Source organism: Embiotoca jacksoni, unplaced genomic scaffold (genome assembly GCF_022577435.1).
Source record: "Embiotoca jacksoni isolate LCO1_2020_lvr unplaced genomic scaffold, fEmbJac1.0.p SCAF_1, whole genome shotgun sequence".
NCBI lineage: Eukaryota > Metazoa > Chordata > Actinopteri > Embiotocidae > Embiotoca > Embiotoca jacksoni.
Window position 1 is genome coordinate 4,576,039 of NW_027185229.1, and position 24,635 is coordinate 4,600,673.

The window sequence follows — 24,635 nt, forward strand, 5'->3', positions numbered from 1 at the left end:
AGAGCCTTTACTCAAGGTGCCAAAACCTGTTGGCACCACTGATTCTTGTTTCAATTTCATTCTGCAGTTTCTGTTGCCATAAACCTCCAGCCGAGTTCTTTCATCAGCCTCAATCTCTTTTGATCTTTCCTCGGCTCCTGTATTTACTCGTCCCTCTTTCTTTGCTTTCAAGAGCAAGCTGAGGAGACAATTACTGATAAGAAAGAAACACATGAAGTCCTGGAATCTTGTGTTTTACATCTTATGTTCAAAGTTAAGAAGACAATACTATCTTTAACGCTTTGTGATTGTCAAACAGCCTGTGATTGAAGCATTGCAGTCCAAATCCAAGGTCCCAGGCAAAGGTGCCTTTCATTACAGTTTGATCTAAATTGAAAAAAGAAATAGAATTAGTGCTACTAAAGCAAAATAATTAAATTAGCAAATTATCAGAGCTCACACTGTGCTGACTTTGAAAGTAATTTAATCCTAATCAGAAATAATGCACTGCTACAAGCCCAGTAGAAAAGAAGGGATTTGGAAAAAACATCTTGCTGTTTTCAGATAATCTGGCTTGTATGCAAAAATGTCTTAGGAATGTATTGTTTCTCATAATTGGATGCTTTGTTTAGTTTAATTTATTCAGCCCTTATCCAAATACATATTTGGACCCTTTCCATCACCAACCCACAAAACAGCCCTCAAAGGCTACATTAACACACCATGTGTGCAGCAATTCCTATTTATTCATACCTCATTGTTTTGAATGTGTCCTCAAGTAAATTGCTCTGGCAGCATTACACATTGTAAATTGCTCTATTATAACGTCAAACTATGAGACTAATAAAAACTCCATGGGTCAGGCGGTTGTATGTGCATGTCATCACTGTCTGACTAACATACTGTTAATGTTGTTTCAAAATTATATTCAAATACACACCTCTTGTTACAGTGTGAAGGATGAACTGGTCAATCTCGTGTACTGTGTCATGACAACCAGTAGGTGATTTGTTGCTGTTTAACAGGGGCGATGCTTCATTGGGAGCATTTATCATTGCAATGTGATTCATCAATACACAGCACAGTTAAACAGCTGATATTTCAGAGCCATAGTCAGGGTCATAGATTGTAACTTGCACAAACTTCCATTAGATAAGATATTTAATGAGTCAGACAGATGAGGCAAACATGTTAAACTTAAAAATTTCTCTCTGCTACCAGGGGGTGGAGAGGAGGAATGGCATGTGTTGCTGATACTAACAGCAACTGCTGAACTTTACTGTACAAAATAGGAAATTATAAACTTTCTCCAAAAGTCTGCATACATGAAAGATTCATTGTGTCTTTTTCTTCATAAAAAGATAAATGTAGAGGATGGAGAGGATGTTGACCTCGTTCTAACTTTATCTATAAAATTACTTTTATCTAGTGTGGGAGTCTGCATGCTCGACATTTCATTTAGACATATTTTTTTTATATTTAGAGACGTTTGCTCAGGGTTCTTTAGATTGTGTTTGAATTTCTGTAGCCTTTCATCACATATTAGAGGGAATGCTGTATTTTTGTAAAGGTTAACACCGAGTATCCTTATATCTTTCTCATGCAGGAAAACTACATACTGTCGAGAAAATACAGAAGGTAGGGTAATATGAAAGATATTTTAACAGAAAATTCCACACCGACCCACCCGTGTGTGTGTGTGTGTGTGTGTGTGTGTGTGTGTGTGTGTGTGTGTGTGTGTGTGTGTGTGTGTGTGTGTGTGTGTGTGTGTATGTCTCTTTCTGTACATAGATGTTGTACAACTCTAACTTAAACAGCCATTGAAAGTCCATTTCATGGTTTAGAAGGGGATATTAAGGTTTGTTTGAATATTTTGATGCAGGATTAAAAAAAAAAAAGTGTTAACCTGATGTATTAAAGTCATAGTAAAATAGTTTAAAATTACATCAATTGAATTCAGTTTCATTTTAAGTGTAAAATCACCATGTAATGTGGTCTCAAAGCGCTTTACAATCACAAAACAACACAGCAAGGAAAAACATTTTTAAAAACACAACAGCAAAATTCACTTTGGACTCGTACAAGCGTGTGTGTGTTTGTGTATACTGTATTTTTGCATGTGCAGACCAGTCCTGTGTGCATTCAACCAGTTATTAGTCTCCTTTCTTCATCTATACTGTAGTTCCTATTTTTGCTCACTCACAGTCCAGAATGGATCAGCTCATGTGTCTTTCACTTCTGCCCCCTCCCTATCATTGTCATTTCCACCTCCTCTTTATCTGTTGGCTGTGTATTATCCCTCTAATGCTCTCTCCATTATCTTCTATGCTAAATGTAGCCTTAACTGCTTTCATCCCTGTGCTACTGCTCTTTATTTCCCAACATTCAGTCAGTCAATGCTTACATGTTTTTTTAGCTGTGACCAGCAGCGGGTGGAAATCACTCTTTCCCAGTTGACATTTTCCTGCCAGCAGCCACAGGTTCAGTTTTTTCAAAAGAACTGCAGGCTAGTGCAGTATAGCAGCAGTTGTCTGAGAAAAAAGATTACGAAAGCGAGTGTTTACACTTGATAATACAGTAAAACACAGCCATCCCTGTGCTGCAGCTAACGCAATGTACATGTAATATAGAGCTTTAATAATTCCTCTCTATCTTGTAAACATATTTAACGCCAAAAGTAAATTCCTTTCAGAACGGATCTCATTATAGTTTTTTTTATTAGAAGCCATCTTTTATAATCCAGGGTTTAAAAATCACCAGCAAATATCACATACTATAAATACAGTACATCTGTAATCTAATAAAGTGTGATGGAAACTGCTGGAGCCTGCTGCTCTATAAACCATGGTGCCCTACAAATAACAGTTGTCCTAGTCTGTGAATTAAACACAGTTTGTCCTCTTTCTATCTTTGGGGAGTACATTGTCTTTCTCCTGCTTGAGGCAGAAAGGGTGGTGTAGATTGTTTATGGTTTGTGCGACTGGGTCCTCTGGGAATGCCGTTGTCATATTTCCAGGTATATAATTGGGGAGGAAGATGTTTTTTTTGTTTGTTTTTTATACTTTTGAGTTCAATAACTCTGTAGAGCATAATAGATGAGCAGCTTATGTTTCTGTGGTGAAGTACTTAAAATTCAGACTTTAATGTAACAGAATATCCAGGTGTGAGCAAACTCACTATATGCTAATAAAGTAACTGTGAACCATTCATTTTATTCTACTGCAAACAATGTAGTTGTTGAATTTTGTTGGTGTTTTGTTCTAAACCTTTGTTTTGAGGATATCTCCTCCTCATTTAGGCAGGTCCTCACAGCTTTAAAGGATAATATGATAGGCACTTACAGTAGTTGTGATGGTTAAGGGTCTGGAAAGGGGCAGGGAATGCATTATGTCAATGAATCCTCAGACAGATAGAAAGACACAATTGTGTGTGTGTGCGTGTGTGCATGTGTGTGTGTGTGTGTGTGTGTGTGTGTGTGTGTGTGTGTGTATGTGTGTGTGTGTGTGTGTGCGTGCGTGCGTGCGTGCGTGCTCCCTTTTGATTCTTTGGGGGGATTTCATTGTATCACTGTTACACACTACATACATGGGATGTCGCAGGGTTCAAATGAATAATTTGCCATTATGATGTTTACCATCATCAAAGAAAAGCTCCACCTGTCCATCTTTATAAATGAAAGCTCTTCGACATCCAAAACAAACACAGAAACAAAGAACTTAATGACCAAAAAAAACATCATACTGCAGCTTAATCACACATAAATGGAATTACAACAAATTAGTAAACAAAACAAGAGAATATACTTTCATTGAGAATGAACAGCTCATTTTACGCACTGACTGACTAATGATACCATAGATGTATTGAAAACGTATGCTTTCTGACAAGTATGTGGTATGTCAGCTCAATCAAAGGTGCATTATACATTGTAAAACATAAATACACACAAATGATATCTGTCTTTTGGTGTAATATCCTATCAATTAAATGTAGAATTGAAACATTGTTATAGATGAAAGCTCAAGTTAATTAGACATTTATTTTAGCAATATTACCTTCTGTCAAAAGATATGAGAGAAGAAAATTTGGATTTATAGCTTGTTTCGGAAAGAGCCTGATGTGCCGCATCGGAGGCCTCTCCTTTCATAAATAACTCCCAGTTATAGTGAACAAGAATTCATTTTCACGGCCTAGTGTGACGCCATCTTGTGGTATTCATGACGTTAGAACTATAACTTTTCGACAAGCCTTGAGCTCACGAGTTGTGACGTGGAACTGGAAGAGGCCATGGAAGTAAATTTTTTGTTGGATGTTAAACTAATATATTGCAATTTTAGTCATGAACAGCTTGTCATCATAAATTATGTAATAGTCTGCGTCGAAGTGAAAATGTTGATCTTCCCAATGAGTTCCATTTGAACGCTGCAAATCCCTCACTCATTCACACCAGTTTAATCATGTCAACCATGCAAGTTGTGGCACAAAAAGAAAAAAAAAACAATCACCCATATGAGCACAGTACATTCATAGACACAGATATATATACTGTAAATATATTCAACTAGGAAGTGGAACAAAAGCATGACAAAAAGGCTGCATTAACTGAAACTTCAAACACCAACTCGTAAGCAGCAGGAGAGCAGCCAGGGTGGATTCAAAACTAGGTCTGCTGAAACAAAACCTCATCAAAGCAATTCTTTTATTACCGTATGAAGTGCAGCCCCCACAGCATATGCCTTTCTACACACCAGCCCCAACACAACAATGGTCCTGCCCTAAATCTGAAAGTAAACACAACCCAAAATTTCCTCAGATGAGGTGCACATCTGCAACACTGTAGACACATCAAAGCTCCAGAGCTTTGTGGTAAGGGCGGGTCAGGGGTTCTCAGATGAGTCCAGTGAAAGTCAAACTGATGTTAATTATCTTTACGACTGAGACTTATAGAGAAAATATGTGTGCAGGATGTCAGACTGTGGTAATTGCTGTAAAATACAGTGCTGTTTTACTAACAGGAGTAAGATATCTTCATCCTTTCCCAAAACCAAGGAGTGCCAGTAATTTGAGGTCACTATGTTAAGCAAAGCAAGAAAATGCAGACACTCAGACAATGATCAAAAAAATAGCTCCAACATTTCACCAGCAATTAGATGTGTTCGGTTGAGTTACTGTAGTCTTAAATATGGCTTCAAGAGCAAGAATAAACATTTCACCAGGGCATCAACAACTACTGCTATGACATAAAATATTTAAAATGTGTCACCAGATTTGCATTAGGTATTACATAATAAATTTCAAAAGGATCGGCAATACTAAAGGGGTTTCAAACTAACTTCCTGAAATATAACTTCCTTATGTAAATGGGGTTATGAAAAGATATGAGATGCGAGGAGGCAGCGGGGGCAGGATTTGGGTATGTATGTCTCTGTGCACAAGGGAATTTGTGAAATCAAGAGAGTAGGAATGTAGGAGAAAATCAAATGTAAGAACAAGAGATGGAGAAGAGAAAAAAAAAATGTGTGTCAGAGAGTGTGTGTGTGTGAGACGAGGTTGGGAAGAGAGAGCGAGTCAGGGAGGAAAATGAAGTCCTTAGTGATTTGATCAGAAATAGACTCAGTATAACGGAGTTCCTCTTGCGAAGGAACAAGAGCCAGTTATACAGACTCACTGACAATGCTGACTTTATTTACAGAGATCTGACACAAAGCACAATAATTAGACAGCTCCTTTCCTCTAACCTGCAGGAGGTTCCTCAGCTCTCTAATTCAAACAGCTCTGAGTGCGGGCTAAGAAAAGGATGATACATATCTCGGGATGAAGGCTTCTTTTTGAAGAGGCATTTCAAGACATGCAAATTGAGCTGATGAAATTCCTGACATGGAATAGAGCACAAGTCAGCATAAATAGGCTGCCACGGGCTAATAAGTAAAACTTTGGGAGCTCATAAATCTACTGCTCAGCTATAGAATGATTTTAGAGCGTGCATCCTTCACACTTATTGTCGCATATTATTATAATCCAGTATTGTGGCATGATGTAAATATATGGGCATAATTTCTTGCAATTGAGCCATAGCTGGTGCAGAGTCTGTATGCAAGTCTTACAGAAGCCAGTGTGCCTGTAGCCAACATCCTCTGACTACTGTATTGCACATATTTGAATAATATTTCCTGCACAGTATATTCCCTGAATATTTACATCCAAGAAAAGACTCTGAAATGCAAGTGTGCATCAAGGGTGAAAGGTTGACATCGAGGGTGTAGATTACTGGTGCAAGGAGGACAGTTTGTGGGTGTCTATACTGAATAAATACAGGCCGGGCTCTGCGCTTGACCTCTTGCCTGCACACGATGCAATACAAATCAAGACGAGGGGGAGGGTATGTTTGTGTTCTAGAAAAGTGGGAAACACAACTAGATGTTCAAAACCCTCCAAATCACTGAATAGATAATGGCACAGCTGAAATAAAGCCAAACAAATTATTCTGTACCGCAAATTTGTACAAATAAAACTGTAAAACTGCTTTACATACAGTATACAGCAACACCAAAGTCAAACCTTGTTTTGTTTTCAGTGTTTCATGATATAGTTATTTGATTGAAAATAACTTGGTTAGGTTGAGGGAAAGATCATGAATATTTATATTAAAACAAATTTTAAACTATATATTTACCAAATCCTAGGCTTACAAACCCCTCTGAAATCAATTCTAGTAAGAATCCACAATTTAAAAGCCAAAACGAAAACAGTTTTTTAGCCCTTCAAAGCCTGATGTTTTGAAAGCATGAGGTGTACATATCGCAACGACAAACTGTCACCGAAGAAAAGCAGAAACAGAGTGACGGTTTTCTCAAGGACATTTAAACAAGGATGGATTGCAATATGAAGGCAATCCTCATACCTCATGAATGAAACGGCACTGCCAGGGAGATTAATTGAAAGTGGCATGTGGATGGCAGCAGAGGTTGACGGGGCATTGAAAGAGTTAATGAGGAGTAAGGACTTAAAAAAAAACTAAGTAAGAAGAAAGGAAGAGGAGTTGGGAAATAGTGGAATCTAAAAAACAGAAAGGAGTGAACAGATGCAGAGGGGAGAAGTAAGATAATATAGAGGAAGCAATATAGGAAAATGTGGAGGTGGAAGAAGGAGGATAATCTGTTTATAAGAGAGGGAGAGGAGCGCTGGGTGAAGCATCAGAGCAAAGCATTATTATGGATAGATGATGTATCAAAAAACCTTTTACTGGCCCTTCATCTCTGTCTCTCAAATTATTGCTGTTTTGTACTTTGTTTTTATGATTACTGGGCTGTCTTAGTAGGAAAGTTTAACACACTCTGTACGTGCTTTGGTACATAAAGGTATACAAACATCCACGTATTGGTACGTTTATAACAATTCAGAATGCCTTGTCTATACATGAGGTTCTCTCATCTATCTTCCACCCATAACAAAACCACATGAAGTAGCAATTTATAAATGAAGCTCCCTTCATAGCCTCAATCATCCAAACTGTAGTGCTGGCATTGCTTTAGTGTCGGATCGATGGCAGAACCAAGTAGGATCGTTTTTCCCACCAGCTGTTGAATTATTCAGGCCAAGACTTCCTCTGGGGAGATTCCTGCTCACCCTGCCAGACAGACACAGTGAGCTAGTAGCCTGGCAGGAAAGCTCGGGATCACACGATTCCCAACAGCACGGACCACACCATGGCCCGAGTCAACACAGGTTAGGTAATGGGCTGCAACAAATACGGTTAGGACCCTGACAAAATGCGATTCATTGGTTATAGAATGCAGTTTGCCTCTGCTGTTTTTCGGTGAGCTACAAAATGTGATCTCGTTTTCAAAACTGTCAGGGAAAAGGGAAAAGGGAAAATTTCACATTGTGCTCGGTTAAACACCATCACACGACAAATATCAGTTTGTATTTTGCAGGTCAGACAGGAAACCGATTCTTTATGCCCCTTTAATTGAAAATGTGCCAAGAAATTGCCAGCTCTGCCTTTATGCAAAGCAAATGCGATTTTTGAGATGAAAAGCGAAATGGAAATGGAAGTGAGCACATACTGTAAAATTAATATCTCGTCTGGGAGAAAAAGTTTGGAAACTTCTTCAGAGTAGGTCATTGTGAAATGTCTGGTAGTCTCGGTGAAGTGGGTCACTGTAGAGTGACGATGTCATTGTCAGATGTCCACCTCTGTCTGCCCCGAGGACATGCTCCTTTAGCTAATGAGCTGCTCTAGACTTCACAATAGCTGCGGCTCAAATCATTCACAGACACAAACAGCATACAGCAGTCCAGAATATTGTTAAGACTAATGAGTCTGCAGCGATGCTTGCAAATCTTTGATGCTGTAATTCTGCTCTCAGGTTCTTTAATCTAAATGCTAATGTTAACAGACACACATGCTAATCTTTAGAATGAATAATCTGACATGTTCACCATCTTAGCTCAGTGTGTTACTTTGCCAATTTGGACAGTACACAAATACATCTGAGCCTGATGGAAATCACATTGTTTGTTTTTGCCAAAAATCAAAGTAGTGGCAGATTGAAAGTTTGAGCTGACATCATAATGAGGGCAACATGAATCTCTGTAGGCCACAACTGTCAGGGCAGCCCATCACACAGTTGTTGAGACATTTCACTTAAAACCAGAAGTAAAATACAGAAATGAAAGCAAATGTGATTGTAGCACTAAAATGTCACAAGATCACCAATGTGCGGATAAATCATCTGGGAACCGTGAATGTCCTGTTCAAAACTTCCTGCCAATTTGTTTGCAAGATGCTGATATATTTTATTTGAGAGTTTTAAACTGCATGTGGCAGTGCATGAAAAGTCAGGAGATTGCTAAAGTCTATGATCCATCCTCTGAGCACCATGAATGTTTGGAGCAAATTTCAAGTCAATCCATGCAATAGCTGTCAAGATATTTCAAAATGAAAAGTATCAAAGTAATAGAGGAGGTGAAAAAGCAGTTCATGGGATTCCTTTTCTGAATGTTGCAAAGTTATGGGGAGAAATATCCAATAATTGTAAAGATATGGAAAGCAAAATAAAGATATTTTATTCTGGGCCAAAGTAGTGGACTGACCAAATAACAAACATTTCCCCCCTGGAGCTACACTGCTCAAAACATGCAAAATAATTAATAAGATTAATTTCAGAAATTTTAGAATAAAAACGTAACAAATGACACTTCCAAATTTCATAAGCATTATGAAATCATGCAGTTACTATAAATAAAGAAAATGCATTTAAAAGAGTTTCAGACAATCTTCTATAAAGATAAGAAAGTGAACTGCTGTAGTATCGTTACAGTAATTGCTTGTGTAGGGGACTAACTTATTTTTAGAGCTGACAGAGAAATGTATATGCAGCTATAATTGCAGTTATTTGTTTGAATTCAAACATAATCTACGATAATAACGGTCCTAAACCATCACAAATGTAATCATACCATTATGTTCTGAGTACAAGATAGGCACTGACACACACAACTACACATACACGCACACACACGCACACACACGCACACACACACACACACACACACACACACACACCGTAATCATACCGTTATGTTCTGAGTACAAGATAGGCACTGACACACACAACCACACACACAAGTTTTTTTTCACTCATTCAGCATCTATTTTCCCTACGGGCATCAGTAGCTCCATAATCAAAACCAGTCATTTTGCCCACACACTTTTCACACATCTCCAGCTTTGCTGTACCACACATGACCATCTTGCCTAATCATCCCGTCCTGCACCAAGGGGCACAGAGCCAGAGCTGAAATAGCACCACGGGCTGAGAATAGGCAAACAATCCCCTATCTTCCCTGAGCAGTGAACTCAATCATGCATCATTTACTACAAGATGCTGACTGGCCCACTGTTGGTCAAACTGCAATTTCAAACAACTGTTTTCATACATTTTTCACTCTCACTTATATAATGAAAGTGTTGGATTGACCTAATTTTGAGGTTTTGGTGTAAAGTGTCCAAAAAGCAGCTTTTATTTGAAATTTAATTGTCATCATAAATTAACTGTATCCATACTCTGTTTTATATGAATCTGCTGCAGTGATGCGTCACATGGATATTGTGGTGTTTCCAAATTATACTCTTGTCTTCATCCTTCCAACATAAAACATCCTACATAATGTGGTTAAATTGGACACATGACAGAGAGTATTCACTGATAAATAGCTCAGGGACATGATGGGATTATTGAGTTTCTGCATCGACTGAATCAAATACTGATAGGGAAATATACACACACACACAAGGTGAGCTTATCAGCTGAAGAGTATATTTTCAGTTTGAAGGACCACAGATTCATATGACCATGATCGAGTCAGGAATTAAATAAAAATAAAAATGAGGTTATTTTTTAAATATGTTGGCACAAGTGTGTAATTCATGATACGCTGCAACATGTGCAGAGGATTTTTAAAACTAGCCAAACCATTGAGTGACCGAAACTAAAAAAAATTGTGAATTTTTGTCCAAAGTCTTGGTCCCTTGCTCAGCCAACTACCGGAAGTATCCATGGCCATCACCAGCATGCCACTCAAAACAAATTAGTTCATTGTGGTCAATTAAAATGCATCACTTATAGTGATTTGGTCCTAGTGACGATGAAAAAGTCCTAATTGCCAGGTGAAGGTAGCTGTCCACAGCTGTGACTCACATCAACTCAGTAGCCCTGACTGAGAGCTATTAAGCTCCCATTACTCCATCACATATGCTGAGGACAGATGCTTCTACCGCAGCACAATTCACTCACGTAAATGCCTGCTCATGCACCTGTCTTGTTTATCAGAGGCTCTGATGCTCAGAGTTTTAGTGCATTTCACTTTTTTATGTTTTATCTCTAGATTTCAGGTTAAATAAAGTTAAATCTTTTGGCAGCCTTATCTTTGAGATGACATTGTAAACCTATAACTATAATACCTCAGCTGGAAGTGCTTTCATACATATCACACATGGTCTAACTATAAACAGTGATTTATTGTTGCACAGGGGCCACAACATAGCTGTGATTTAGTGGGCTTAATGATGTGTATATCTTTTTTTTTTTTTTTTCCTCATTTATGAGTCATCCTCTGACCTTTTTCTGCCCTTTTCTAAATAAGTATGTGTGCATCCCGTCATAGTGCTGACAGTATTTGACAGTACATTGAAAAAGTTCCTGCATCCGAGTCCTATTAATGACAACGCTGGTGCCAGCGGATGTAAATTCAGCATTTAAAGAATTGTCTGCCGGTACAATATGAATATCCTCACTTTTTTTAAAAGAAGTGGGGAGATAGCATTTTATGGTAATAAGCAGCTCGTGATCACTCATCTATAATTATCTGCAAGAATGTAACAGGTCATCCTATACAAAATACTGTATCTGTTTTCTCCATAAACTCTGTCTATTGGTTTTGAGCACTATCACATTGAGTGCCTGCAGAGATGTGTCCTCTTAGCTTTGTTAGGTTTGTCAATAGCCTCAGCTGAGAAGCCAAATTAATCCAATTACATAATAAAATAATAAGACCCAAGAGATACCAGTAGCCATCTCTCAGTCCGGTGTCACTGCTGAAATGCTAATCAGGGATCTGAGACAGGCGTTATGTGCACCCCGCATAGATGCAAATAAAAGCCTCCTCCAATTAGACAAGCCGTTCAGGTGACCCATGATTCTTCACATGCAGATCAGACATGTATAAACAAGACTTGAGGGAAGACTTACACCGAAAAGTTGTTAATTTCCCAGTAGGAGCAGTGTTCGTAAAACAAACGATAAAAGTACTCCAAGCTTTCAAAATGATGGTCCTATGATTTGAAGCTTTTTATGATTTTAAATGACGCCATTCATTATTGAACAGTTGTTTTTGTTGTTTTTTACCATTTTGGAAACATCAACCCTCTCGTGGATTGCTTGGTGTTGTCTGGAAATGTAGCCGTGAGCATTGGAGCTTTTACTTCTCACTGTAGCATCACTTATAACATGGAGCTTGAAAAGTGCCATGACTTAGAAATGACATGACAAATACCTGCCTTCACAAAGAGGAAATTGGCTCTGAAGGTTTCAGGTAAAAAAAAAAACTGAGCATCCACATTTCAAACTATATCAAATCTATATAGATAAAAAGGTTTCCTTGCCAGAGAATAAATTAAGCCAAAACCTTTGTAGAGTAGTTTGAGTGAGCAGACATGTGTTAGCAAATGGACAGGCTAGGTCTTTGAGCATGGGTGCAACCCTCAAATTCATTTTGAAACAATTGGAGTAGCCTTTAACCAATCGACATGGACCACTATGTGTTGTACGCTGAAACTGACCGAGCTGTAAACAACAACAACCCTCCTCCAATGTGAGCAGAGTGCAACATGAGAGTAAATTACTTTTAAAAATGTTTTGACATTGTTCCTACTATGGCTTCAATTCCTCAATATTAGGTAGTATTGCTGCAACTGTTCACATCGTTCCTCTACCTACCACTGCAATAGTTTTGACTAACACATTTTATAACATCATCACACTTAGCCAGCCACACTGATCACCGATTGGTCCACCCTTCAGAGAGGCTGAGCGAACCTTCATGCAAACAATATTTCCAAACTGTGATCACAGCAAAGACTGAAGCTGTGAGCAATAGGTGGGCGGAGCTTGGTTAGTTATATGTACGTTTCTCATATAAAACTGTATTTGATTGGAAGCCCCGACAATTTGAGACTTCTTCTTCACACCAGAGGTTACATTTGATGGTCTTAGGAACCCTTTCCCAAACTGATGTTGTTCGCCCTCCAACATGTTTACTTGCCACAATCTTTTCTAGTTATTTACAATACAGAGAGAAAGTGTTTCTTTAGTCCTTCACAGATAAATTTGACTTTGTCTTCCCTTGACTTCTCTGCTCTTGCCAGAAACCCAGTGAGCCCCATCAGCCAGAGAGCGTGGATCAAAGCCTCATCTCCGCCTCTCAGCCACGAAAGCCAACATGACAGTGAACCATCATTAACACTCACCGAGAGTGTTACCCTCCTTCCTTTGGAGTTCAGAATCAGAATCAGTTTATTGGCCAGGTATGTTTACACATACAAGGAATTTGACTCCGGTTGTAACGTCACTCTCAGTGTGCAAAAAACAGACAGACACAAATAGACATATATTCAATCCAATTTTATTTATATAGCGCCAAATCACAACACAGGTTATTCCATGGCACTTAACAAATATACAGTGCATCCGGAAAGTATTCACAGCACTTCACTTTTTACACATTTTGTTATGTTACAGCCTTATTCCAAAATGGATTAAATTCATTTTTTTCCTCAAAATTCTACACGCAATATCCCATAATGACAAAGTGAAAATAGTTTGTTGAAATTTTTTGCAAATCTATTAAAAATAAAGAACGAAAATATAACACGTACATAAGTATTCACAGCCTTTGCTCAATACTTTGTTGAAGCACCTTTGGCAGAAATTACAGCCTCAAGTCTTTTTTGAGTATGATGCTATAAGCTTGGCACACCTATTCTTGGGCAGTTTCTCCCATTCTTCTTTGCAGGACCTCTCAAGCTCCATCAGGTTGGATGGGGAGTGTTGGTGCACAGCCATTTTCAGATCTCTCCAGAGATGTTCAATCAGGTTCAAGTCTGGGCTCTGCCTGGGCCTCTCAAAGACGTTCACAGAGTTGTCCCGTAGCCATTCCGTTGTTATCTTGGCTGTGTGCTTCAGGTCGTTGTCCTGTTGGAAGATGAACCTTCGCCCCAGTCTGAGGTCCAGAGCGCTCTGTAGAAGGTTTTCATCAAGGATGTCTCTGTACATTGCTGCATTCATCTTTCCCTCCATTCTGACTAGTCTCCCAGTTCCTGCCGCTGAAAAACATCCCCACAGCATGATGCTGCCACCACCATGCTTCACCGTAGAGATGGTATTGGCCAGGTGATGAGCGGTGCCTGGTTTCCTCCAAACATGACGCTTGGCATCCAGGCCAAAGAGTTCAATCTTTGTTTCATCAGACCAGAGAATTTAGTTTCTCATGGTCTGACAGTCCTTCAGATGCCTTTTGGTAAACTCCAGGTGGGCTGTCATGTGCCTTTTACTGAGGAGTGGCTTCCGTCTGGGCACTCTACCATACAGGCCTGCTTGGTGGAGTGCTGCAGAGATGGTTGTCCTTCTGGAAGGTTCTCCTCTCTTCACAGAGCAACGTTGGAGCTCTGTCAGAGTGACCATCGGGTTCTTGGTCACCTCCCTGACTAAGGCCCTTCTCCCCCGATCGATCAATTTGGCCGGGCGGCCAACTCTAGGCCGGCACGGTGGTGCAGTGGTTAGCACTGTCGCCTCACAGCAAAAAGGTTCTGGGTTCGAATCCGGTCCTGGGCCTTTCTGTGAGGAGTTTGCATGTTCTCCCTGTGCTTGCGTGGGTTCTCTCCAGGTTCTCCGGCTTCCTCCCATCATCCAAAAACATGCACCTCAGGACTGTGCTGACAGGTCATCATTGTAAATGAGAATTGGTTCTCAATTGATATTACCTGGTTAAATAAAGGTCAAATAGGAAGAGTCCTGGTGGTTCCAAACTTCTTCCATTTACGGATGATGGAGGCCACTGTGCTCATTGGGACCTTCAATGCTGCAGACATTTTTCTGTACCCTTCCCCAGATCTGTGCCTCCATACAATCCTGTCTCAGAGGTCTACAGACAATTCCTTGGACTTCATGGCTTGGTTTGTGCTCTGACATGCACTGTCAACTGTGGGACCTTATATAGACAGTGTGTGTCTTTCCAAATCATGTCCAATCAACTGAATTTACCACAGGTGGACTCAAATCAAGTTGTAGAAACATCTCAAGGATGATCAGTGGAAACAGGATGCACCTGAGCTCAATTTTGAGTTTAATGGCAAAGGCTGTGAATACTTATGTACATGTGATTTTTTTGTTTTAGATTTTTAATAGATTTGCAAAAATTTCTAATTTTTTTATTTCACGTTGTCATTATGGGGTATTGTGTGTAGAATTTTGAGGGAAAAAAATGAATTTAATCCATTTTGGAATAAGGCTGTAATATAACAAAATGTGGAAAAAGTGAAGCGCTGTGAATACTTTCTGGATGCACTGTATACAGCATAGATATAAATATAAATGAATAACTTAATATCACTTATGTTCAGTGGCTGTCATCCACTGTGTCACTAGGCCTTGTTTGCATTAAAGTAGATTCTCGGCATAGGAGATGTGACATACAAACTCGAAACAAGAGTGCAGGATGGAAAAATTTGATGGCTACAGGAATGAGACAGTTAATTCTCAGTTGCAGAGCCGGCAGAGCTGATTATAGGCATGTCTTTGTGAAGATGCTGGCAACTGAACAGTGATGCTGTCAGGTCTGGAGGGGATTATTGGGTGTAGGGTGAAGAGTGACAGATCAAAATCAGCCTCTTTATAGTATCATTGTAATGAAAGCAAGACAAAACAAAACATGTTTTTTTTAGAGGCAAAGATGGTGACATTTGGTTTTTATTAATATAAAACAAGCAAATGAAGGAAAATATTGTTTTAAAAATGTGGATACAAGCGCTTGACATGTGCACATTAACTCTTTTCAGCATGCCCACACTCCACTGTATTGATTTAGTGAAAACATTAGTCATAGTCTGTCCATCAGTGTAGAGAAGGCAGACGAAAAAGGAATTTAAAAAGGCACAAAAAACAAAGATAGTAATTGGTGTTGAGAAATTATGTTTGCTTTGTGCAATGCACTCATTCACCGTGTTAGCAAGTAAGTAAGAGGATAGGAAATAATTGATTGGTTCTGCCAGGTCAGGGGAAGAGAGTGCTTCACGCTTCAACGGCATCCAAATGCCCTTTTTTTCTGCAAACAGCTCCACACAAATACACCAAAATACAATATGCTTTCTGTAGATCAATGCAGTCTTGTAGGCAGAGGCACTAAAAGTGAAACAACAACTATGATATGTGCACAACCTGGTATCACAGCTAAGTGCGCAATACACCCGTCCGTCCACTAGAGGATACCGTGGCGGTGTCACATTTTGCATCACCTCGGTGTGAAAAGTAAGCTGCATTTGTTTTAGGTATCAAAAACTATTTGGTAAGGGTTAGAAACAAAAAAGTCGCATACATTACTTAACATTAGGTACTTACTTTACATAAGATGATAAGATGATTCATTATGTAAGTAACTTATTTATGTTACTGAATAGAAATCAAAATTAACTTTTTGCTGAATTAAACATCAGTCTCCTTCCTACCACCCCTGTCCTCCTCGACATGGGAGCCTCTAGTGGACCGACAGGTGTATTACACACTTCGGTTTGATATCAGTTTATAAATACAAATATGCACGGATTCAAAAAGCTTACTCGTGTTTTAGTTTGAATCAGAATTGGACTGTGTTGCTGTTACAGAATCCTTGGCTTCCTCCAAAACCGAGCGACCAGCAGAGCAGGGGAGGTGAAAAAGAAAACTTGTGAGCTATTATCACCAACTTTTTTTTAATGGCCCCCAATAGTCCATCTCTGTGTAGGAGACGGTTGAAGTCAGAGAGACACAACAGCAGCCTCCTCATTGATACAAGCGTTAGAGTGCCATCGTCCTTGGTATTATCTTCCTCTCACAGAGTGCAACTGAAGAAGTACAGTAAAATGAAAAGGAGCAATATCCATGTGGCCTCAAATTGCAAAAAAGTCTGTTTCACAAATAAATAATTACATAAACTATAAAAAAAAAAAAAAAAAAAAAAAAATTAAAAAAAAAAATTAAAAAAAATATTCCATGGCTTTACTCAGTGGGTTTCATAAAAACAAGGGGCTGCACTAGGTATATAAAGTGGTAGCGTGGTGTTCCCTACAGTATGGTTGCACAGACCTTCAGGCAGTAGATGATTTCTGGGTGTAATTCTTTTCCTTGTTTAAGTTTAGAAAACTTTCTTGCTGGTTATGGTGGGTAAACCTCTTTTTTTTTCAGTCACCTTTGATTGTTGTTCTTGTTTGTTAGTTAGTTTTTTTTGCTTCATATACCTGCACATAATCACACTGGCTTAATTAGCACAAATTCCACAGGATATTCACATTTTGAAAATTAACCCTTAGAACTTCATGTATGATGCACAGTACCGTATATACAAATTGTGCATCTATTATAGCGGGTTTTTTTCAATCTATCTTACTCCCATATCCTCCCCTGAACATTAGCAATTGTCCAATTATAGCTTCTTTTTTTTAACCATAGTAATGTATGACAGCGGTTTCTGAGTTTTTAACAGGCTGTAGTGTTACTCTGTCTCTAAAGAGATTGGATGTTTGTCTTTTTTGCTCCCACAAATATAAGAACAAGTAAGTTAGGAATAGTTTTCACAGTGAGTTTCTTCTCAAATAAAGTATTTTCCTGCATTCAGGATTAACGCATCACTACTTCCAAGGGCAATAAGTACCATGTGTACGATTGGGCTACATTATTAGGTGAGGCTAAATGTCACATTAGAAAAATCCCAATTGAATTCACATCTATTGTGTAAGAGTCAGAAGTCAATGTAAAAGACAGTATGTTTTCTGTGTTTGAAAATTGTCTTTCTGGAATCAGGCAGATTAGGACGGACCTTACATTGTTCCCTATGTTGGTATCCTGTAATAGAAGTAAGAAACCCTGTTAATAAAACAGTACTTCCTGCTTTATTTACTTCTTCTGTCCACATGGATCATTACGCATTGATTGGAACTTGGAAAATGCATCCATCTGTATTCACTATGTTTTTCACAGTAACAAGTACTTTCTGAAACTTGTGACATTATTATGCTATCCACAATACTTTTAGGAGTTAAAGATTCTAAATTGTCTTTTACAAAGCAAAGCTGGCTACAGCTTTTTATTGACAAGTATTTGTATTACCAAAGTAATTTCATGCGTTTTTTTTGTAGCCTTAAGTGTTGTAAAGTGGCTGAAATTCATATCTTCTCAATGATAATGTGTCAGATGAATGCAGAAACAATGTGGGAGGGGTCATCACTTATAGTCATGAAACTACACAGAATTACCACCCGAAGCGTTCTTTAGCTGCTTTTTGGTTGTTGTTTTTTTTTTATTATACTCTCCGTTCAGCAGCCTACAGATGCAGTTAGCAACTAGCTGGTGAGGACATTAAAGCATTTAACAGTCATATATTTCCATGAGGATTTTGTAAAAACCAACAGAGCTAAAAGACAGTAAATATTGGACTTGCATTAACCAGGTGGCCAGAGACACTAAATGAATGATGTAACTGCTGGATGTGTAAATATGAATGTGTGCTAACAATTTGACCAAACGCCACTGTAATGTTTTACAACTTGTTTTTACGGCCCCCTAGTTGTTGTTGTGTGTTGTGCTTTAATGCCTGGCTTTAGTAAGAAAGAATATTATTGTTCTAATTTACTGTGTTTGCTCACGTGTCACTGGAATGTTGCATCATGTGAATCAGTGAGCCCCCCCGTGATAAAGAAAAAAAACTGAACCACCTGCATTTCTTAATGAATTCACTTCCCTGCCTCCTGTTACTATGCAATGATGAGCATACCCAACTCAATATGTTTCTCATCTCAGTCTGTCTTTGTTTATCTGCTTCCACACCAGCCACTCTATTTCCTCTCCCTCGCTACCTCTGCCTCCCTCTCCACACCTAATTTTCCTTAACCAGCTAAAGTCAGTCAGGCTGTGTGACAAGAGGCAGTGTGCCCAGTCTGCTGTGCTACAAAACTACTGACAGTGTGTGTTGTGTTTTTGAGAGAGAGAAAGGAACAGGAGGAGGTTGATCTGACTTTTAGTGGTGGTGATATCTGCAAGATAATTATGTTGTGGTTTGCAAAGCTGGGCTCGTATTTTACACAGTGGTCTTCATATTCCTAATAAACTTCGGTTGAAGCTTGAGGTGCAACGTATTCACACCTGACGTGCTCAAACCTGGAGAGCTGTGACGTGAAAGAGCAAGGGAAATCAGAGTGATAATAAGCAGTGTTGGATCTCCCCAGGGCTAATCTACACTGTGCAAGAGGCTTTCATATCTGTCCCAGATCCATGAAGGAAGCGAGCAGATGCTGCAAGCGGGCTTCTCATAAGCACCAGTATTGATGCAAAAGCAGACCATCCAGACATTTAGTACAATACTTTAATCATAGCAACACATTCACTGCCTGCACGCTGGAAACACAATGTGAAATTCCACATCCCCAATGTTAGTGAGCTGTATGCACTGCCAACAAGAATAGAAGTATTATGTCACCACCAGAAGCCACCAATTACAGTCAAATTCAGCAGCTACAAGATCTATCAGGTGTCACTCTCCAGAAAAAGGAAAGCCATTAATGATTTAATTGAGTCTCTACTCTGTTCAATCAGTGTGAACTTTGACCCATGTGTCAACCAACAGTGACATCACCCGTTGGTTTGTGAACGGCCGTTATGAAGCCCCAAGTTCAACACCGAGATAACTCGTGGAGAAATTTTATTGACTTAGAATTTTATGAGAAGTTGAATGGGAGTCTATGGAGCCAGAGGCTTTTCAGATCCAACCTCTAGTGGCACCCGCTGGTATCGCAGCTTAAAGCACTTCCACATCTGCTTAATTTTTCAGACCCAGAAGCTACGTCCACTTTTATATACAGTCTATGGTCACACCTCCCCATCCCCCATTACCCACCTTGTACCTACAGTATTGTGCAAAGTTTTAGGCACTTATATGTTTAGGAGTTCCTCATGTGACACCGTCAGGGAAGCGTCTGACTGATTCCAAATTCATTCTGCAGCATGACAACGACCCCAAATATGCAGCCAGAGTCATAAAGAACTACCTTCAATGACAAAGTACAAGAAGTCCTCCAATTGATGGTGAGGCCCCCAAAGAGCTCTTATTCGTCTATTACTTATGCAGGCTGCAACATACAGTAACAGCAGCAAGTCATTTCAGGTGAGCTCATTGCTTTTCAGTAGCAATCTCAGCAGCTGGTCGTCCTCCACTGACAGACCTGCTCTTCAATGCAGAAGCCAGATAGTGGCTCCTCAACCGACTGAGGACCGGTGAATGGCTGTGGCCCACATTACATTCATAACTACTTCTTTATGTTGCTGATGTGACTGGACAGTAAGACAGTGGAATAGAAACAGGAGAGCAGACTTTGACTTGGAAAGATTTAACAAACCACTGAATGGAGGTCTGCGGTTGGGTTTTGTGGCTCCAGGATTTACACATCATGTTTTTTTATTCACATGCCAATTACACCCCGCTCCCCTCATTTCTCCTCATGAAGTAGACCATTGACTGACAAGCCCTGTGGGAGTGTAAACATCAGTTTAAGAAAAAACACAGGTTGGATTTTGTCTGTCATGTCAAACTGTCTCAACAGTTTTCTATTTCTGACGCAGCTCCTGAAGGACAAGTTTCCCCACACAAAACAAATGTGCTGGAAATGACACATGAAACATTGTGAGAGATGTGAATGCGGTGACACATAACTGTGAAGTGTTGGAGACGTTAGGCAGATAAAACTATGTGTTGTAGGTTAGTAAAAGGTTCCGATCACGAGGGCTGAAAAGAATTCTAATTCGAAAGATAAAAAAGCTTAATATGGATCAAATCTATATGAAGCGCTGTTTGCAACTTCCTGCCACTGAGTCCTTCATTCTCCATTCCTCCCTGAATGAAAGACAAACCGATTCCTATCATTTCCCCCCTTATTTCCCTGATCCAATGCACACCCACCCCCTTCTATTTGTCACCAGTCCTGATAATAATACGTTGTCAGAAGCATGGGGTTTAGCCTCTAATGAGGGGTATTAACCTCCGAGGGAACAGCTATCATCATGGTTTGGAGGTTTTAGAGAGTGCATGTACATGATGACAAAGGTAGACCTGCGAGGACCCAACAGGGAAGCTCTACTCTTCAATCGGAATCTGACTCACACAACATCTGTACAAAGGATTTAGAGGATTTGCGAGGCCTTGAACTGTTATTAGAAGTGTTTGGATGTGACAGAGAGATTTAACTGTTGATTTCTTCTGCTACAGGAGCAGCTGACACTGTAGCCTAGCATTACTTATTTATTATACCACAGCAGGAATTGCTGCATATGTAGGGGAAATTTGTGGTACAGTTATGAGAGCAACCTTTCGCACACTTATTCCTCTCTGCAGTCAAGCATGCTCATGGTAAGCCCACACCCCATCCAGTTAAGAGTATGCTGTATCTTTATAGTCCATATTTTTTCATTCAAAGTGTGAATTTTCCATGCATCAAATGTATGCTTTAAGATAAACTCAGCCTTTCTTGCTCTTTTTCTTACTGAAGCTCTCTCACAAGCACAAACAAGGTGGCAGTGAAGCAGGAGGGAAAAGCATGACCCCCCCCCTCCATTTCTTCTCCCCAAACACCTCTTCTTTTTGGTACAGTTGAAAGAATATGCACCAATGCTTTTCTCCCTCTTTTTTTCCAACACACATCAGCACAGAACTACACACACACACACACACACACACACACACACACATACATACATACACATTATCATATAAATAATTTACATAAATGTGCAGGGTTGCAGAATGGGACTCATCATATACCTGAATGGTGCTTAATTGTACATCTGTAATGATGTAATCCCAGTTGCCTCATTTTTACAGGCTGAAAAACATAAAAATCCAGCACAAGTACTTTGCTAGCCATCCTTTTTTTTCCATCTGAGCTGATTCTCTACTATCGCCCACAATTTTTCCAATACAATGGTTTTTCATTCAATAAATTTCTTGCCAGAGTCTGTTTTGTTTTTTTCCACTCTGAGCTGAAAGATGTGGCAGCGAGCTTCTCTGAACGTCAGAAAGCCCATCAATAATGCACACGCAGCTTGTTATAGCTCAAACTCACTCTGCTTCGATGGCTCACCAACCTAAAACCCAGCATCAAAGACCAGAAACACCCGTGTGTGTGTGTGTGTGTGTGTGTGTGTGTGTGTGTGTGTGTGTGTGTAAGAGGGAGAGGGAGAGGATGCTCACACATGCCAGCACTGGAGGTGAAAGGCGTGGAAAGCCTTGACTTTCAAACCTTTCCTAATGGGAAGAGAAGTGATGGTGTATTCTCATTGAACAAGTTATGCAGAGAGATTCATTTGGTGATTGCGTTTTTTGTTTTGCTGAGTTACTTTCTGAAAAGGAAATACTTTTGTACAAAAAAATGATGAAGAGTGGGATTAAGCTTGAGGCCATGGACTGCAGGCACTGTCTGAATGTGATGCAAACCTTAGAATTTTTAACATCCAGTACTTTTTTAAAGAATACAGGAGAGAAAGGAATGAGGCTTTCAGTGCGAGTGGGTAAAGTATGAAAGAGGCTTCTGGCTGAAAAGAGATTACAGCAAAGGATGGTCTGATATAAAATGAGCTCTGCCATGTTTGGAGGTGTATTATGTCACATCAACATGAGTTAGCCTTTAGAACAGTTTTGCACAATAAGAGCTGACACTTGAAAATACCCGCAAACATATCTGGAAACCGCTGATACGTACATGCAGGAAATAATGACAAGATTTGAACATTTTCAGATTCCCCTTTTGATGGCACGTTCAGATCGGAAACGCCTTTAAATATATAGTTGATTTTTACTTTTTCTTACAGAAATTCACATTTAAAGTCACTTAATCAATCAAAAACAACTTTAAACCAAACCAGTAAACCGGGAAACTGACAGCAGCTGTCCTCAAACCGAATCAGCAGCTGAATCGACGTTTTACCAGAGTCATGGATTAGTTACCTCTATTTATTTTAGATACCGAACATTTTCGATTGTCATCGAACAATCTTAACTAAAATCCACAGATAAGGTGGGGCGGCGTGTTCACAACTTTTCCAGCACGCAGTCTGAACACCGAACTTCTCCGCTCTCCGACTCTCTGCGGACGCGTCAGCTCACCTGCAGGAGACGGTGATTTCTACTTTGGTGGCCGGGATGTTGCCGGTGATCGGGTCGAAGTCGTACACCGATGACATGTCCTCCAGCTTGTCCATAACGTCTCCCTCCATCATCTCCATCGTCGAAGCTCGGCGTGGCTCGGGTGTGATCCCAGAGGCGCACAGCCTGGCCGCGATGGAGCGCGTCGAGTCTCCGCGGACTCCTGAGACCAGATCAGAGACCAGACGGCCTCCGGTCCGACCGGGTGAAGCAGCCACTTCACAAATGTTGAGGCTGGAGAGGATAGAGGGAGGGGGGGCACGGAGTGAATGAGCTACCCGGTTGAAAAAAAAAAAACGGAGGCGCACTTGGTTAACTCTCCATGCAGCGTAAATATTTTTTAAAGGGGAGCAGAATCTCAGCTTGCAGCTGCGCCCTCACCGACCTGCTGCACATCACATGGAAAGGTGTACTGCTCTCTGCTTTTGTCTTCAGTCTGTGCGTACAGCAGAGCGTGTGAAGAGAAAAGACTAGATACACTTAAACCCACCCATCCTCCTCCCACACGGAATTACACTGAAGTGCTGGCAACCCTGCCCATACCCCGGCTCTGCTGCTGTCACCCCGCAACACCCGGTGTACTCTTTACTTAGAGTGTGTCACAGCAATTTAATTACGCACTGATGCTATTTACTTTGTGTTAGGCGAGGTGGATGAATGTGGCGTGGATTCATTTAAAACAAAAATTCAGCTTGTCATAACATGTTTGTGAGACTCTGAGAACAAGTTGCTGATTTCAAACCTGGTGGTCGGTACCGCCCATGGATCGCGAGATAAATCTATAGTAGCGATATGATTAAGGGTGTGGTCTGTGGGGATAGAAAAGAGCTGCCACACAACATTTGGTTCACTTTTTTTTCCAGACCTTCTTTTTTCTTTACTCTTTTTTTTATTGTGTAATATTGGATTATTTGAACTCGACAGCCTCCTAAAACGGTATTTATCAGTCTAAGAGGGAATAACAAGCTTGGTTGCAATGGGTCACTCGCCAGAAAAGGTTAGGAACCACTGCGGTAGAGCGACTCAGAAGGGGGGAAAACAAGAAAACAATTCAGCACCACAGCAGTGGGACAGCTCCCCGAGCAAACCACTGAGTTTAGTCATGGGGAGAACAGCAGATACATGCAGAATCTCTTTTACAATCAATACTTACTGAGCAATAAGTGTACACTCATGCTAAGGTGTTAAATCCAAATGAAATTGGACTAAGAGTTAAAGTTCGATAGGGCCAATTTATAAATGGGTCAAAACTGCCACTGTTTTTCCTTCCTATTGTCTTGAGTTTTTTTGTAACGAAAGAGACATGTGAGCAGCATTGTAAGAAATGCAGTTACCAATTAAATTGTGTTCAAGCTGGCTGATTTAAAATCAATATTAATTACATGGAGAGAATTACATAAAGATTTAATGGCCACCATCCATCATTAGCCTGTTGTGTGCAGCTAAAACCTGCCCTGTAAACCACATTGTAATGAATATGCTAAACTGATGCCAACGCCTGCCAAGAAAGGGATGGGTTTGTCATTTTTGGGTAACTCCAGTTCCTAAGTGTAGGCACTGTATGTGTGTGTGTGTGTGTGTGTGTGTGTGTGTGTGTGTGTGTGTGTGTGTGTGTGTGTGTGTGTGTGTGTGTGTGTGTGTGTGTGTGTGTTATCCTC

The 24,635-nt window shown here is 40.0% G+C and overlaps 1 protein-coding gene across 2 annotated transcripts in view; it reads right to left on the bottom strand.

Moving 5' to 3' along the window:
* Nucleotides 1-23,424, bottom strand: part of cpne5b (copine Vb) — a 121,413-nt gene extending 97,989 nt beyond the window's left edge. For both annotated transcript variants that reach the window (XM_069157319.1, XM_069157311.1), the window contains exons 1-2: nucleotides 23,363-23,424; nucleotides 22,939-23,211 (exon numbers count right to left, since the gene is read on the bottom strand). In XM_069157319.1, the coding sequence (XP_069013420.1) occupies nucleotides 22,939-23,211; nucleotides 23,363-23,373 (284 nt within the window). In that variant the 5' untranslated portion in view covers nucleotides 23,374-23,424. The remainder of the gene's footprint in view (nucleotides 1-22,938; nucleotides 23,212-23,362) is intronic.
* Nucleotides 23,425-24,635: the final 1,211 nt, after the last annotated feature.